We start from the raw sequence: 16898 nt of genomic DNA, 5'->3' as shown, positions 1-16898 counted from the left end.
ATGAGACTTGAAAACAAATACAGTGCTGATCAAAATCTGAAAGGTCTTTCTAAAATCCTTGCCTACATAAGAAAAATTGTTCTCATTTAATCAAAAGTGTGATTTTAAATGGATGTGAACTGTACAGAGCCCTCAGTGAAGACTCAAGTTCAATTTACAGCAGGGTGATTTTTTTCTTTGCCTGCAGTTGCTTAAGATGTTTTTTTAAGTGACACAGAAATAGGCCAGTTTTTAAATTGTGTAAGACTGTCCAAATGGTAGAGGTGTAATGGTCTCATGGTAAGACTGATTTCAGCTGCAGTGATGCATCTTTCAAATCCTATTTGTTAAGATGCTATTAATCATGCCTGCCTATAGCAAAAGTCTTGGAAAAGATGAGAAAAGCCATTGTACAGTTTTGATAATAGCTTATCCTTGAACGGATTGAAGAATCTGTGGAGGAAAATGGTGACTATGGTCTGCACAGTCTTCAGATCACATGGGTTCGTAAAAAGGAGAATCCTTGTATCACCTCAGACAGATTGCAGAGGAACAAATTGATGTCTCTCTGATCTTTTTTATTAATTTAAATAAAATGGCTATTTAGAGCCAAAAGTTTAGTCAATTCCTTTAATTAATTCTCTTCTCATATCTTTTGGTACAATATCTTTAGAAGCTTCTACCAGGCCTCAGTGATAAAGTCTTGATTGAAATAGGAAATAAGCTTTGTAGAACACTGCAGATACCTAGGATTGAATACAACGTGAAATGATAGAAATTCTCTCTGCAGATCTCAAAACACTTGCCAAGAAAAAAAAATCCAAATATTTAGATACGAAGTATTTAAAACAGAAGACTCTCTACATTAACCGTTTAATAATTAACTTAAACTAATATCCAGCCTATAGTTCAAATTTGTCCTAACCATATGCAGCCACAGCAAGGAGTTAATAGTAAGGTCTATACAAACTGAGCTATGACTGAGGTCTTTGTTTTTTACCTCATTGTATCAGAGGTAACTATGTAAAAATTAGGTTTTTTTAATCTTTCTACAAGCAGCAAGTTACTGTGTGAAGCCAAATTTGTATATTGTTCTTAAGGTGTTAAGAGTTACACTTTCTACGCCTTCAGCATCATGGTCTTATTATACTTGATGCTGTGCAAAGATGTAGTAGTGGATAGCATAAGCAGATGCTTACCATTTATAAGTGAAGTGAACATGTAAAGCAAGAGACAAAGACAGTTATCTTTACGGGTGTTGTTAAGATTCCTCATCCAAAGCACATTGTATGTTCGTCATGTAGAATAAAAACTTCCATGATCTAGTGAATCCCAGAGTTTTTACCAACTTACATCCTGGAAGTACTACTATATTTTAATGTTCTTTATGGAAAAATGAACTGATCTAGGTAAAGACCATATGAGAACTCCATTTAACAAATTCCAGTTTAATTTATCTCTTTCAGGGATGCATTAATCATGTCTGAGGTTTTGGCCCTGATGAGTTCCTCAGAAGTAGGTAATGCGTGTTAGCTTTAAAGAGCTTAAATTCAGTCTAATGGAACATGACAGCCCCATTGCACTGAATTGCAAGCTGCTTGAACTCCTGATTTTATGAAATTTTCAAGTCTTTTTAGAAGCCTTTCTGAAACCAGAGTTTACCTGCTTTTGAACAAGAGTTTACCCTACTTTGAAGAACACATACATATAACTAAAGGGTGAAAGGCAAAAGCTGCATGATATCAGGACTTCAAGTAGTCATAGAATTCAGTTTCGTGGAAATTTGATGTTTAAGAATGCAATATCTGAATTTTTGCACATGCTTTCTTGAACTGGGATGCTTTCTTGAAATTAAGCCTTAATACATGGCTAAAATTCAGAAATAATGCTCAAGAAAAATGAATTTTTGAAATACAGATAGGATTTGTCTGTTCTATAAAATGAATATAAATTCATTCAGCTCTTTCCTTTTTGTGGTTTAATGTAGTTGTTCAAACACCAGCTAATGATTTTACTTAACATTATAACTTAGTTCTTTCTGCAGTGATCACAATCATCTTCTCTATGTAGAAAAAAACAATCTTTTTCTTCTATGACTCTAATATCATTGAACTATTAGAAACACCACTGATGACTGTATCAATGATGTCTCTATCTGCTTGCTTAGATTGTTTGGATGTTTGGGAGTGTGAGGTTACCAATTCTCTACAAAAAGCCAACATTACTGTCCTGTCTGCACAGTTCCTTTTCCTCAGGCATTTCCTTCACTTCATGAAGAAGTGGAGGGATATCTCCATGATGCACCAACACCTCATGACACTGTGCAGGGGGATTAGAGCAATAGCCATCTTGGAAACAAAATGGCCCTCTTTTATGTTAGCTGTGTTTTTTAGCTAAGAATGTGTCATGAGGATATTCCATTTGCTGCCAACCCTACTCATTTCTGGTGGTGAGGGACATTAGGTTGCTGATGATTAGCTTTGAAAGTCTCCTCTAATTTGCCAATACTAGAGCTATCCTAAAAGTGCTTGAGTGGTAGCTGTTGAGTAGCAAACAAAAACATCTTATGGATAAGAAAGTATGTTTGTCTCTGGTGTAGAATTAAGCTCTGATTTAGCAGTGAGTAGACATCCCTAGGGCTGGCACCTGTGGAAACAGTGACTGAGCCAATGTATGTTTTTTAATGGGCAGTTACATCTTGTCTGTCAGTAATATCTCTCTATATCTTTTTCATTGTTATTCTAGGTGTCCCACCCCTGGGTGTGATGGCTCTGGACATATTACTGGAAACTATGCTTCACATCGAAGGTATGTAGAGAGATGTTTTTGTTCTTTGAATCAAATAGCTGATGAGCTAAAAAGGACCTCAACAGATCTGTCTTCCCTCTCTCAGCACTGAGGCAAGACCAAGCTCTGTATGCAGACATACACTAGTCTAACTTGTTTCACATACCTCCAATGAAGAACATTCCTCACTTTCAGCCTATCACACTATTGAAATGCACAGGAAGATTTTTTGCTGTTATCTAGCAAAATCTTTGTAGAAAATTTATCCCATTTTCCTCCTTCTCTGTTATCCCAGGAAAGCAATTCAGCGTTTATAAGCTTCAATTACTTTACATCATGAATAACTTATCTAGTCTCCTCTCAGCCTTACTTTTTCTGGACTAAAATCCAATTCCTGCAACTTTTCTTCACAAGCTATGTTTCCTGATTCTTCTTGTCAATCCTATGTGTCTCCATATTTCTTAAAAAGTAAAATTGGACTCAGTTCTCCATTGCGTCTCCCAGCTGAAGTCTTAGAGCAATAGAATAAAAAAGTTACCTCTTTCCTCAAATATACACCAGTCTTCTTAGTACATTTCAGAATAAAATGTGGCTTGTTTTTCAACAGCAACACACTGTATATTAAGCTAGAAGAGTAGGAACAGAAATTTATGGATGGAAGCTGTTACATTGCCTGCTTAAACTGTAGTTGTGATTCTTAGCAAAAGCCAAAGAAAATTCACACTTACTAAGCAGGATATTGTTGGTAACCCAAAAATAAATTCCTGTGGTACTACTGTAAGGGTAGTGTTACAAATACTGAGTAACTAGCAATACCCTTGTGACTATTTGAGAGCTAAAAATCAGTAAAGAGCTGCTCTGTATTTTTTAAATGGATATCTATCCACTGTATAATATAAGTTTAATAGGGTAGCCCACCTCTCTTTTAGTAGTGAAGGTTCTTTACTCTCATGCGTATTAATGTTCTTGAGCCCGGATGTTTGATGCTTCACCAAGTCCCTGTAGGTTTACAGCTGGCTTTAACTAGTCAATGTACATATTCCCAGTTCAAGTGTATTCCCAGTAAGAGCCAGAAACAGTTTAAAGTCAAAACATACTGTAAACAATGAGAATGTACCATACCTTTAAATATTGCAAAAATTACAGGTCGCAATAGCAATTGAATTTTCTATAAGGCACAATGAAATATCAAAGGTACAAATAACATTAAAAAGGAGAAAATGTAAAAGTTTTAAAAGCACTCACATGATATAGGTGATTAAATCACACTTTCAAGTGACTGAGGATCAAACTTACAACTACATTTAAATATACATGGATTTATCAGCTCACACTTCTACTACTGCAGGTAGTCCCATACTATGCTTGGTGTATAGCTATGCCTAGACTTTGCTCTTTCAGCAATTTGTTCATGTATTTGGGCATCTGTTTAACCAGGAACATATGACTGAGGCAGGAGAGTGAAGGTGCAGTACAATATAATACAGAAGACAACATGTACAAATAAAAAATCCTAAAAGCTAGCAAGGTTAACAGGGAAATATCATTTCATGTCTGCTTTGTTTTTAAACTCTTTCTCTGGACGTTGCATACTGACTACTGTAGGACTAGGCCGTGAGTTGGATGCAATTATCTAGTTTTATCTGTAAATTTTTATATTACTGAATCACAGAGTAGTCAAGGTTGGAACGGAGCTTTAGAGATCATCTAGTCCAACTGCCCTGCTAAAGCAGGATCACCTAGAGCACATTGCCCAGGATTGTGTCCAGACAGCTTTGGAATATCTCCAAGGGTGGACAGTTCACAACCTCTCTGGGCAACCTGTTCCAGTGCTCGGTCACCCTCACAGTTCTTTTGTTCAGACAGAATTTCTTGTATTTTAGTTTCTGCCTATTTCAGGCTCTGAAAAGAGCCTGGCCCCATCCTCTTTACACCCTCCATTCAGATATTATACACATTGATAAGATCCCCCCTCAGCCTTTTCTTCTCCAGGCTGAAAAAGCCCCATCTCTCTCAGCCTTTCCTCATCTGAGAGATTCTCCAGTCACTTCATCATTAGTGATCTTTCGCTGGACTCACTACTGGAGCTCCATGTCTGTCTGTACTGGGGAGCCCAGAACTGCACACAGTACTCTGGATGAGGTCTCATCAGGGCTGAATAGAGAGGAAGTGTCACCTCCCTCAACCTGCTGGCAATGTTTTTCCTAATGCAACCAAGGAGATCATTGGCTGCCTTTGCCCCAACTGTGCCTTGTAGACTCATGATCAACTTGTTGTCCACTAGGATTCTCAGGTCCTTTTCTGCAGAACTGCTTTCCAGCAGATCAGTCCTGTACTGATGCATGGGGCTATTCCTCCCTAAGTGCAAGACTCTGCACTTCCTTCCCTGTACTGAAATTCCTGAGGTTCCTTTCTACCCATCTCCCCAGCCCATCGAGGTCCCTCTCAATGGTGGCACAGCCATCTGGTGTCTCAGCCATTCCTCCCAGTTTTGTGTCATCACCAAACTTGCTGAAGGTGCGCTCTGTCCCTTTTTCCAGTCACTGATGAATAAACTGAACAAGACTGGACCCAGTACTGACCCCAGCTCACACTGCTAGCTACAGGCTTCCAACTAAACTTTGTGCCACTGATCACAACCCCCTGAGCTCTGCCATTCAGCCAGTTTTCAATCCACATCACTCTTATATTCGTGTATTTTAATAAATGAGTGCTGGATCACTTTTTTGTTTGTTTCAGCAGAATGCTTAGTATATATAAAGATATAAAAAGTAATACCACAGAATTAACTGATCTGGAATTTGTCCAGTCCTTTGGGATGAACAAAAAGCTAACCTTTTGAAAAATGCCACTGGGTCCGTATTGACCACAAAGACCCTTGGGAATGTGCCTTCACTTCTCTTCCCAAAAGCCTCTGGCAGCACCATGTCCTTCGCTCCCTGCAGATGCATTGACATGGAGCTGGGGAAGGAATAGGACCTCCTTTGTTTAAAATCCTTGATATCCCCAGGAGGTTTTTCTCATTTACACTGAACTGGTCTAGCACTGCTCAGTTTATGATGTCTGCCAAGACCGTTATCTGGGCTGGTAAAGCTAGCAAAATGCGTGCTGTTTAAAAAGGCAGGAGACCTGTAGCCCAAATCTAGAAGAATTATTAAGTATGACAGACCCTCAGTGTGTCTACGGTGAACTTTTTTAATTTCCACGTTGAAAATTTGCATTGCTTTTCCTCTCTTTGTATCTGAGTTAGCATTTTGGTTTATATTTGATACAATCACAACTCTTTCAGTTTCAGAAGCACATAAGTGACAAACTTCTCTCTTAAATGGCTGCCAAAATGTCTAGGTATCATGTGCATTTAAAATGTCTGCTCAACAGCAAACATACGTGAGGGCAGATTTAGCCATGCCTTAACTCTGTGCAGTTATATGATGCTGTTCAATGTATGCAGGAAGTAATATCAGCATGTGCCGTGGTTGAATTTCCCTCATGGTCATTTATCTTCATATACAAGGAATTAAATTGATACAGAAAAGAATTTGTTTATTTTGTAGTAGCTTTTAGTTATTCTCAGATAAAAAAATTAAAGCAAAGGCTAATTCTTGACATATGTTTTCATGGTGAATCTGCTGTCAGAGGAAAAATGAATTAATCATAACCTCAGAAACTGTCTGTTTGAAATGTCTGTTTAGAGAATCTGAAAGGTCTTAGAATTTGCTAATAAATCATAGTGTCAGGATAAAAAGATCTATTACAAAAAGATAATGCACCAAAATACCAGTAAGTAGATGATAATTGAATTGATTTAATATGGAGAAAGCACTAAATCATTAGTCAAGACAGAAATTCTTCATTTGGATTTTGTTGCGAAAATGCCGTCATCTATAACCATACCCATTTGTACACCTACCAAAAGCATTACTTTCTGAGGCATTCCTATTAACTATTTAGTTTTTGGATGCAAAACCTGATTGTTCCCCAGCAGCACATGGGAGTCTCACACATAACCAAGGGGCACCTGTAACTCCTGTCTCCTCCTCTCTCTTTCACTTTCTGCAGTCCAGGTTGTACAGGGCAATGGACAGATCTGTTCCCAAACTGCCTCCGTGTCTCAGAGCTTGTTTCCTCTTATTCAGATCCCTCAGACTCTTACCCTCCTGCCTCTGTCTTCATATAGATGATGAGAATGTTATTTTCAAAGAAAACCTTTTTTAAGTGGTGTTGATTTTCTGAGATTCAGTTTATGCACAGGGAAATACAGTACTTTAGCATGCACTATGCAAGTTTGAAACAGCAGCTTTCTTTAAAAAATAAAATGATAGATACATTTATACTAGGAAGTAAAATGGGGCCAGAGCACAGACCCAAGCACCGAAATGCTCTGTTGTGCTGAAGTTGTTCAGCTGTGCAGTTGTGAGCTTGCTGGTCTTGCGTGAAGAGGACAGTTCAAAGACCCTTCCATTTTCTGTTATAGACAACAGCTATAATGTCATCTCATTGAAAGTTGCCAGGTAATATATCATGTGCCAATATCATGTGCCAACACAGCTCCTTTTTTTAATTGATTTATTTATGATTTTACAGCATGTCATCTCTGTCTTTGTCTGTGGTCTATTTTTCGTTTATTAGCACAGAATTCTATTTGTGATTGTATCTCCCTTTTCTCTACTTGTTCCTCATAGTCTTCTCTGGTCTTGACAAGATCAAATAACTGAAAATGTTGCTACTCACTGTTTCTATCTCTTCTTCCAGTGACAGTACCTAGTATACAACGTTAAAGTACCTTTTGTCATGCTGAAAATAAAAATTTAATCTTCTATCTCGTGTTCTTGCTCTGAGGAATTTTTCTTTTGTAACAATATTTTGTCTCTCATCTCAGTACTTTTGAAGGTGTTGTTCTACTGCTGAATTTCTTTTTTTATGTCCACGTGTTAAGATGGAAATAACATTTACATTGAAGATTAAGCATAATTTTTGCATATACATATTTGTTTCCTTGACAGAGATGATAGCAACTACTTTAAAAAACGCCTTCTTACCTTGGGATATCTATTAAAGTCATTGTCAAGTCTACTAAATGGTTTCTGTAATAAATTCATCACATGTAAGGGGAAAGCTGAGTTTATAAGATCCTTGAATAGATAAATCTTTCCATCTTGTATAGTAAAAGCTACCTTCTCGGCATCTAATTATATATAACATCACTTAGCCTAAAATGTAACTTTGTTGATACCAAACCTTTTTTTCTGGAAGTCTGAATACTTAAATTCTTTTTTAGAAAGGCACTGTACAGCTATTAGCTGTTCCCTATTTTTATGCAACAGTTCTATAGGATCCGTTAGTGACATTTTAGAAGATTTTGTAGTGGTTTTAATATCCTCCCCTAGAAAATCTTTAATGCTACCAAGGCTTCCGAAGAGTTCTTCTGTTTTTTCTGCCTATTCTTCGTTCCCTCGCAGACATACGCAGGATGTACTGTTTCCCTGGCTCCTGTTCCTTTTAAAGCCCGTCGCTGCTGCTGCTGAGTCAGCTGGAGGCATTAATAGGCAGCGAGTTTTAGAGCTGCTTCCCTGGCTCCTCAGGGACTGCCTGGGTGTGTGGTCTCCACTGCACTTCCAGTGCTGCCCTGCTATTGCAAACTGAGATGCTTGGATTCCCCCTTGTGGTTGTATATTGCCAGTCGACTTTAATTCTTTACAACACTTAAGCTTTAATTTTGGAAACCAGACAGGAATACCTAGCCTGCTAGTTTTTCATATGCAATGTGTGTTCCTTGTAAACTGTACCCAAGAATGAGAAATTGTATTTTAAAACTTTTTCTTTCACTTAGTCTTTCAGGCTGTCCGCGAGCAAAGAAAAGTGGAATCAGGATAGCACAAAGCAAGGAAGACAAAGAAGATCAAGAGCCAATTAGGTGAGAACAAATTTTGTCAAATGGCCTACAAGTGTTTTATAAGGTCATATATATATATATGTATATGTATATATATGTATATGTATGTATATATATTCATTTTTTTATTAAGAAATTGACTTCATTGTGTTATAGTTATCCAAAAGCAAAGATAACAATAGTTTGTATATAATCTTCTTTGAATCAACAAAATAGCATAGCTTAAGATGAAACACCTAGTTCTCTAAATCATAGAATCAGTGAGAAATAGTAATAGTAAGGAATTCTGCGCTGGTCACACTGACTTCTGTGACTGAAGAAATTAAGGATCTGTGCTGAATTGTTCTAGCTAAGGATTTGATCCTGTGTAATTTAGGAACAATTATAGGTGTGTTTTTCATGTAAAATTCAAAAACTACTTAAATTCTTATCCCCTAAATACCCTACTAAGTGATTGTATACTATTGGCAAACCATACCCACTAAATAAAGGAGTTATGGGGATAAAGAGTTGAATATCTATATGAGATTACAGCTAAGAATCAGACTGCTTAGAGAGTTGCTTGCAAAAAGAATAGATGCTTGCCTACAGGCCTTTGCTGCCTCTCGCAAGACAGTCTGATATCGGTCGCCACTGCACTCTGCAGATCTAGCGACTACTCAGAACCTCTCAGGACTAGATCCTCAGTGCAGAGTTGCAGCAATATTTTAGTATATTTTAGTATAGGACAAAATATAGTATAGGACTATATTTTAATATAGGACAAACAATGAAATTACCTGCCATGTTTTGACATGTGGTATGTAGTAGTCATACTGAAAGAACATCTTTTTTTAAAAAACATTTCACTTTGAAGATGCCAGCGTGTTCTTTCTAACCCTGATTGTTTGTTTTTTGTAAGTGTGTATTGGGAAATTCCTCAGTAAGGATAAACATCAGATAAATATGGAACTGCTTTCATTGATCTCTCTAGGCTCTAGCATATAGTTTGTTATACACTCCCCTATTCAGAGAGTGGTTAAAGGTGCTCACCATTTTACAGGTTCTGATGCAGTAGGTGCCATGGTTTCCTATCATCTTGGGTAATCTATCTTCTGATATTTAATATGGCAACATCCTTTCAATTTGGAAAAGGATCTCTTTACAATCAGCTCTGTTTATACCTAATATGTTCATCTCCTTTAGATGGCTTAAAATGTGCCAAGGATTATCCTAAGTAGGATTTTATGCTTATAGAGTTCTTATGGGCAATTTACCTACTGAGTGGAGCTCAGTAGCCACCATTTCAATTCCTGTGTGATATTCATTGTAATCAATACCTACATTTCAAACATGTATCTCACTCCTTTTGTTACAATTGCACCATAGCAACAACTTTGACTTCATCTACTGGTTAATGTCCTTATGGTTTATCAAAGAACAGGGATTTTTTTTTCATAGTAACACAATTTTGTTTGTAGCATTACCCGTTAAAGGGTATCTTCAATATTTTTAAGACCACAGTGCATGATTGTTCTTTTCTTTTCATGTCGGGTTTATTTTGACTTTGTTGTAGAGGCTACCAGGTATATGATGGCAAGACAATAAAGTTTATCTCATCTATCTGCTATCCAGATGTCCAGTTCCTGGTTGTGATGGTCAGGGTCATATAACTGGAAAATATGCATCCCATCGCAGTGCATCAGGGTGTCCTCTAGCTGCCAAAAGGCAAAAGGATGGATACCTAAATGGCTCACAGTTCTCTTGGAAGTCTGTGAAGACGGAAGGAATGTCATGTCCAACTCCAGGATGTGATGGCTCAGGACATGTCAGTGGTAGTTTTCTTACTCATCGTAGGTGAGTAACTATGGTTTATATTTTTCACTTAAGATTATTGATTTCAGTTAGATTAACATGATTTGAAATATGGCTTCTTGTCATGGTATTTGTCTGTTACCTTTGACTTTGTTTTTTTGATATCTCCAGATAACTGGAGATCAAGTCTCATGAGTTTTTAAGTTCAAGACCTCTCAGGTGGAGACCTGCATTTTGTACGTATAATACACAGAAAATCGTAGAATATAAAGTGTGCTTTTATACTAACTGTAAATCTGTTACTGCCTTATTGAGTGACTGCGGACAAATTTGTTTAGGATACACTTTGTGACATATATCTGAATCCTCTTGATTTTTAGAGATGCTGAAGACTTCGTTGATTTCCAAATATCAGAGCATGGAGCCAAAGCAATTAAAGAACTAGTTGCATAAAAACAAAGTATTTGAACTCATTTGGTAATGAAAATGTTTCTGTGATTCTGTGTTCACTCATAACAATAAACATAGAAAACGGGAAAATAAAAATAAATAAAATATTTAACAAAAGAAATAAAAAGTGCAATTTTTAATAAACTTATCAAAATTACAGTAACTTCAGTGATGAAATTTTTCATATCTTTTAAGGGATTAAGGAAGATAAGCAGGTGACCAGTCTACTAGGGATAAATCTTGCCCTCATTTTAGATGTTAAACAATGAGGAAGCAAGGGTGTTGTAGCTCTAGATAGGAGCCTCCGCATGACCGTGTCGATGATGCCAGGGCAAGTCTGCAGTCATTCTGAGCAGTCATTGCCAGGGCAATGATACAATCGCTAACATAAAACTCTATTACTTAATAGGCCAAACAGATATGCCTAATTCGTCACCCTTCTCCAGACAGACCTTAGTGGAACTTCTGCACCTTCTGGTTAACCAAACCAGCCTGATCTTGTTTTGCCAGTTCTAGCTATAGAAATGAAAAGTTTGTTTATTCTTCCATCTCTTATTTATAATTGTTCTCTTTGAGTCTTTCTTTTACAGTCCTTTATACCTTAACTCAAAAACCTTAAAATCCAAAGGAAACTTTTAACGCATAAGGATTGCATACCTAAAATCAACAAAAAGATCTACAGAAGTCCATTAGCCTTACTGCAGCCTCTCCAGACTTTGTGCACATAGCTGGTATTTATTGTTTAGGTTAGGAGAGGTCTTTTTACTCAGTGTTTGTATGGTACCTACCATGAAGAGATTGCAGTCCATGACCCATGGACCTAATTGGTCCAAAGTATTGCACAGCATGCAGCACAGCTTTAGGGAGTGGCAGATGCAAAAGCTGTGTAGTATCTGACCGTTCTGCTGATGTTCATATGTGGATTTAAGTGCCTAACTTTCAGTAAAATGACAGTTTTAACTCCTGCATTTCAGTTTAACTTTCTTCATAATGATAGTCATTTACTTTATGGTCTCTGATTTAAGTAAATGGATTTGCCATTAAAATTTTGAAATTATTTTACCTTTAATTGATAGGCACAATACAATATAATTACTGAAGGATTGCTTTCATAGAGGAGTTTTTAACATAGAGAAAATTGCTGCAACTACCAGCACTAACTTTCTAAAGGAATGTACTAATCCTGAATGTAACTGTTTTTAAAATTCAGGGCAAATGGTATCTGGAAACTTTTAAATAGGAATATTTTCATGAAAAAATCAGAACTAACATTTTTTCTTTTCTTTTTTTTTTTTTTTGCATTAGAGATACCAAAGTATGACATTGAGCAACCTGTGCTTTCTTGAGTCTCATTATCCTGAGCAGACACTTAGGCATGTAAAAGTTTAGACTTTATAAGACCAGTTGTTGGGCAAAAAGGTACATTGTTAGAGGACAGCAGCAGAAGATGAAAGTTTATTTAAAAACACTGACTGAGATAGACTGATCTTATTTAATTGTCTTGAGTTAACAAAGTACCAATAATCTAAGCTGTTGTGAGCAAGTTTAACAATTACTTGAAGCTTCCATAAGATGTGGCAATATTAGTAACAACTAATATTATTTTAAAACTATGATTCATTTCTGTAGACTTGTTAAGATGCTGTTAAAAAGACTTAGTTCAGTTGCCCAAAGAAGGGCATCTAGAGCCATTTCAAATGTCTTTGAGTAACTTACCTAGCTACCTCCAGTTGCTGCTCAGAAAGGCATGGATCTGTGGCAGGTCCAGTGTCATATTTGCCACTCTTGGTGATGTGTATTCAGTTCTTGAGGGTATCTCAAGTGACATTACGTATAGACAACTGAATCAAACTTGAAGGGTAGGATTGAGCTTTAAGATGATTTACCTGCTTTACAATTCTACTTGTGGTGAACAAGGTGTTTATACTCCTCTTCTAGTGAGTGCAGTCAGCAGACCCTGGTTGTTCAGTTTACCCACAGGTAAAGACCTTCTTTTGATCAGAAGTATTGTGTCCTAAATGCCACTGAGTGTGTCAGTGAGGAGTGGGATGCCACTGTCTACATATAGGCACTTTATGCTATTTGAAATGTTCTTGAGGCACGCAGGATGTCCCTTGTGGGCTGGCAAAAATGACTTACTTAAGATCTGTGAGACACTCCCATTCTTTTATTATGACAGCTGAGAGCTATACAGGATGTGCAAGGGTACTTGAAATGGACCTAGGCAGGTAAAATGTATGTGCCCTAGAGCACTAGTTCCATGGGAGCTTAGACATGTAGCTCATATGCAGACATGCATGGTTTTCACACCTGTTATGTGTCTTATCTGGAGCTGAATCTCAGCTAAGTTACAGACTATGCCTTTCCTGCCTAAGGATGGAATATCCCCTAATTTTTAGCATATCCCTTTTAGTAGGCTGTGGTCTCATTCTCTACCTCTAACAACATTTTACTTTGTGGCTATACATCTGTAAATCTCAAACACAGCCTTCTGAAGAGAAGCTATGGTATGCCAGTTACAGCCTGAGACCACGTTTATGAAGTCTTTTGCAGATACAGCTGTATTCAGCATGGATGGGGAGGAAGTAAGACTGTGACCATTAACTGAATCAGTAGAAGTTCCTAGGGCAGCAGTAGTTAGTCTTCACTTTTACCAGTACAGCTCACTTCTGTCCTGATGAATGATTTCTTTTTTGTCCTAATAAAAATATTTCTATATTAGTAGACTTTTCTAGGCATATATATTAACTGCATGCCTGCAGTCCTTAACAAGTTGCTGGAGATTTTACATTCTATTTGCAGACCACTGTTAATGTAGTAGCATCCAAGCAATTGTAATACTCTGGAAACAGCAACACTTTTCAATTTGCCTCTCAAATACTGCCCAATAGACTGCTTTGTTAAAATGAGGCCAACTGTTGCATTAATTTAAAATATAGATTTTGAGGTCTTTGATGCAATGAATTCTTAGGGCTGCCAAAACACTTATATATGCTTATATATGCTTATACCCATGATGTAATTCAGTTGATATCAGTAGACCCTTGAGATGATCTGGTAAAACTTGTTCCAGCTGATATCATGTGATGTAAAACTTAAATGTATGTATATTTGTATGTAAATGTTTCTGAAGTAGAAATAAGTAGTGGAAAGTGGAAGTAGTAGAAAAAACAGTCACAAATTTCAGTAAGTTTTGAATCAGACTGTATGAACAAAGACAGCAAGAAAGGGTTCTGATTATTTAATGTTCTCCATGGCTGTCTGTAGAAATTACTAGAAATAGTCTTATTTTGTCAAGGAGTTCTGTGTATGAAGGACAGGCAAGAGAGGGTTATTAGGAGGGACTTAAAGCAGAGAATTAAGAGCCCTATGCACCAAAACAGAGCCTGTGTCAGGAGGAGAGGCCAGTGTGAAAGAAGGTGACCTACTAGCAATATGAAAATGAATTGGAAGGAACATAAGCAGGTAGGCAGTAATAGGCATATGAAATAAGTTAGTGAATAGGTAGTGAAATGAAATTGGTTATTACATCACAGCTCTCAAATCTGGTTATTGAATAGGCCCTTACATCCTCTTATTTGATATAAAAAGATTTTTTGGACAACATCATTGCTAATATTATGTTGCATGTGTATTTTCCCAGAAAAGACCTGGATTCAACAGCCCTGCTCCTTACTACAGTAGAGGAAATGTGTTTGTGTTGACTTCAGTGGAACTTACATTCATAAATGCCTTCCTAGATATAGGACAATGTTCCTACCCCCATCTCCTGCCGCACTTCTGTTTAAATCAGTATTCACCCATTTCAAACATGCTAGTATATCTTTAAAATTCGCTTTACCAAATAAAATATATCCTAGTATAGCTACAGGAGACAACCAAATTTTAAGTATTTTCTTCTGTAGATTTACAAACTAGTGCTTATATTATTAACAAGTAGAGAGGAAAATGGGGGAAAAAGTGATTTTTCTTTCCTGTACCTGTATCCTCATTGAAAAGAGTGGGATTCCAAGATCTGTAAATAAATAAAACATATAGAGGAGAATTTGTATTGGAACAGAAGGGGCATAAGCACTGGGTTTGCCAAATGCTTAGATGTGCTGGAAACAAGTAATGGATGTCATCCAGTAATGATGATCTTTTCCCTTCTGAAGGAAAGAATATACAAATTGTGAGGTGATTATGGAAAATATTTACATATGATTGTAATGGGTTATACATTTTACACTCAGAAAGGCCCAGGTAACTGTAAGGTTGTTCAAAAGCCTGTAGGAAGATAACAACAGTGCATTCTGTTAAGTCATCACTTCACATACTCATCTTGAGGTGAAGGAGCAATACCCATGTTATTTCCTGTGAAAATTCTGGGCTAGTCACAGGTCTAAGTTACCCAGCTCCATGGCGAAGCCTGGGAACAGGCAGATTAGAAAAAGGAAGAAATGCAAGACAGTAGTTGCCATCAGTAGCTGCTTGCTTGCAGACTGCCATGAACACCCAGCTCTCTCAGAGAACTTCAGAGTTCCCAGACTCCCAAAGCATCCAGGAGATGGCCAACAGGAAATAAAACAAATGTATATGTCGATTTTCATGTGAGTATCTTATTTCTTGTGAAACATGCTTTGCTAGAAATAGACTTTGCCTCAGAAGCCTGTGTTGTTGACCTCAGCTCTGGAAGGGAAGGCTTGCAAGTGCCATCTACTGTCAGATCTCCTGATGGTTTGGATGTGATTTGAGCCTATGTCCAAAGAATGATACCTTACTGCAGGGCTTTTCAAGGGGCAGTTGTTTAACTGTTCAAAGAGATTCAAAGGAGTAGTAGTTCTATAATCCTGACGTTTCACAACTCCAAACATCTGCTGGTGACTGCAAAGTTGCTTCTAAATTATTGTAGAGCTGTTTGTGCATCTGAAGTCACACCCACCCTTCCTAAAACATTCCTAAAACATTCCTCAGCTTAAACCTTTAAATACACAGAAGTACTCAGCACTGTTTCAGTGAAAGAGGCTTTTAGAAATGAGATGTGCGGTTAGAAAGGTCATTGCCCTTTTGTAGCAGCAGCAGACTGTGAGAGAGGGGTCTCTGAGGAGGCTAAGGGCATCTAAGGGTGGAAAGTGTGGGAGGGAAGCAAGCAAGTGAAGTTGGAGAGGAGGGGCAGTGGCAGCCCAGAAGGAAAATGCTCTCGAGGGATGAGAAAGATGATAAATGTCCCTTACCAGCTGACTGAAACTGAGAAGCACTCAGATGGTATACTTAGGCTTACAACCTCTGTTATTTGAACAAAATCAGTCCTGCAGGGTCTTGGACCTGGAATAGCCTTTTTCTTGATGCAATATTGTACGACACCTATAAATAAGAGAGCAGGACTTAAATTACCTTAAATTGCCTGAGATACCAAGTGTCATCTGCTCCTTTCAGTTCCTGAAGAAATGAAAATGCCTGAAATTTAGGTGGGGGTAATTAGTTCCTAGCAGGAGTTGGCTCTTTGGGAGGATAAGAATCTTATTTGAAACAAAAGCTGAAATGTTAAAAAATGTTTTCTGATATTTGCTAATAAATACAGAGAGAAAAAATAGAAACTTTATTAAACAACTGAAAATATAATCTATGGAAAAAAAAAACAGATCTAACATACACTTCACTATGGGCTAAGGCAACATAAAGACATCAGAAGGTAATATATCCACAATGTAAAATGTAAGAAATGGTAAAGTCATGATAAAAGACTTTGTGTAAAACAAGGAAAAAAAAAAGAAAAATAATTATGAGCATATTTTTTAAAAAGCAAATTCAGATTCCTGAACTTTTTCTCAGGATATTCTAAAGTGGCAAGACATCATATTTATGAGGAATTTAAATGTCCAGCAATCATATCTGGAGGGAACTAAAGTTTAAAAAATACTTAAACATGGTGTGGTGTTCCTATGCAATGTTGAAGATAACATTGAAAATGGTAAAAACTTTCCAGAAGAGACTTTTTTCATATTCTTGCATCTTT

General features: G+C 37.2%; 1 protein-coding gene across 4 annotated transcripts in view; it reads left to right on the top strand.

The window, feature by feature from the left end:
• MYT1L (myelin transcription factor 1 like) overlaps positions 1-16898 on the top strand; it is a 127828-nt gene that overhangs the window by 95098 nt on the left and 15832 nt on the right. For all 4 annotated transcript variants that reach the window (XM_062571140.1, XM_062571139.1, XM_062571138.1 and 1 more), the window contains exons 14-16: positions 2725-2787; positions 8597-8680; positions 10274-10495. In XM_062571140.1, the coding sequence (XP_062427124.1) occupies positions 2725-2787; positions 8597-8680; positions 10274-10495 (369 nt within the window). The remainder of the gene's footprint in view (positions 1-2724; positions 2788-8596; positions 8681-10273; positions 10496-16898) is intronic.

This window comes from Rhea pennata, chromosome 3 (assembly GCF_028389875.1).
Source record: "Rhea pennata isolate bPtePen1 chromosome 3, bPtePen1.pri, whole genome shotgun sequence".
Taxonomy (NCBI): Eukaryota; Metazoa; Chordata; class Aves; order Rheiformes; family Rheidae; genus Rhea; species Rhea pennata.
The sequence above is the reverse complement of the archived record's forward strand: the minus strand, read 5'-3'. Positions and strand labels throughout refer to the sequence as shown.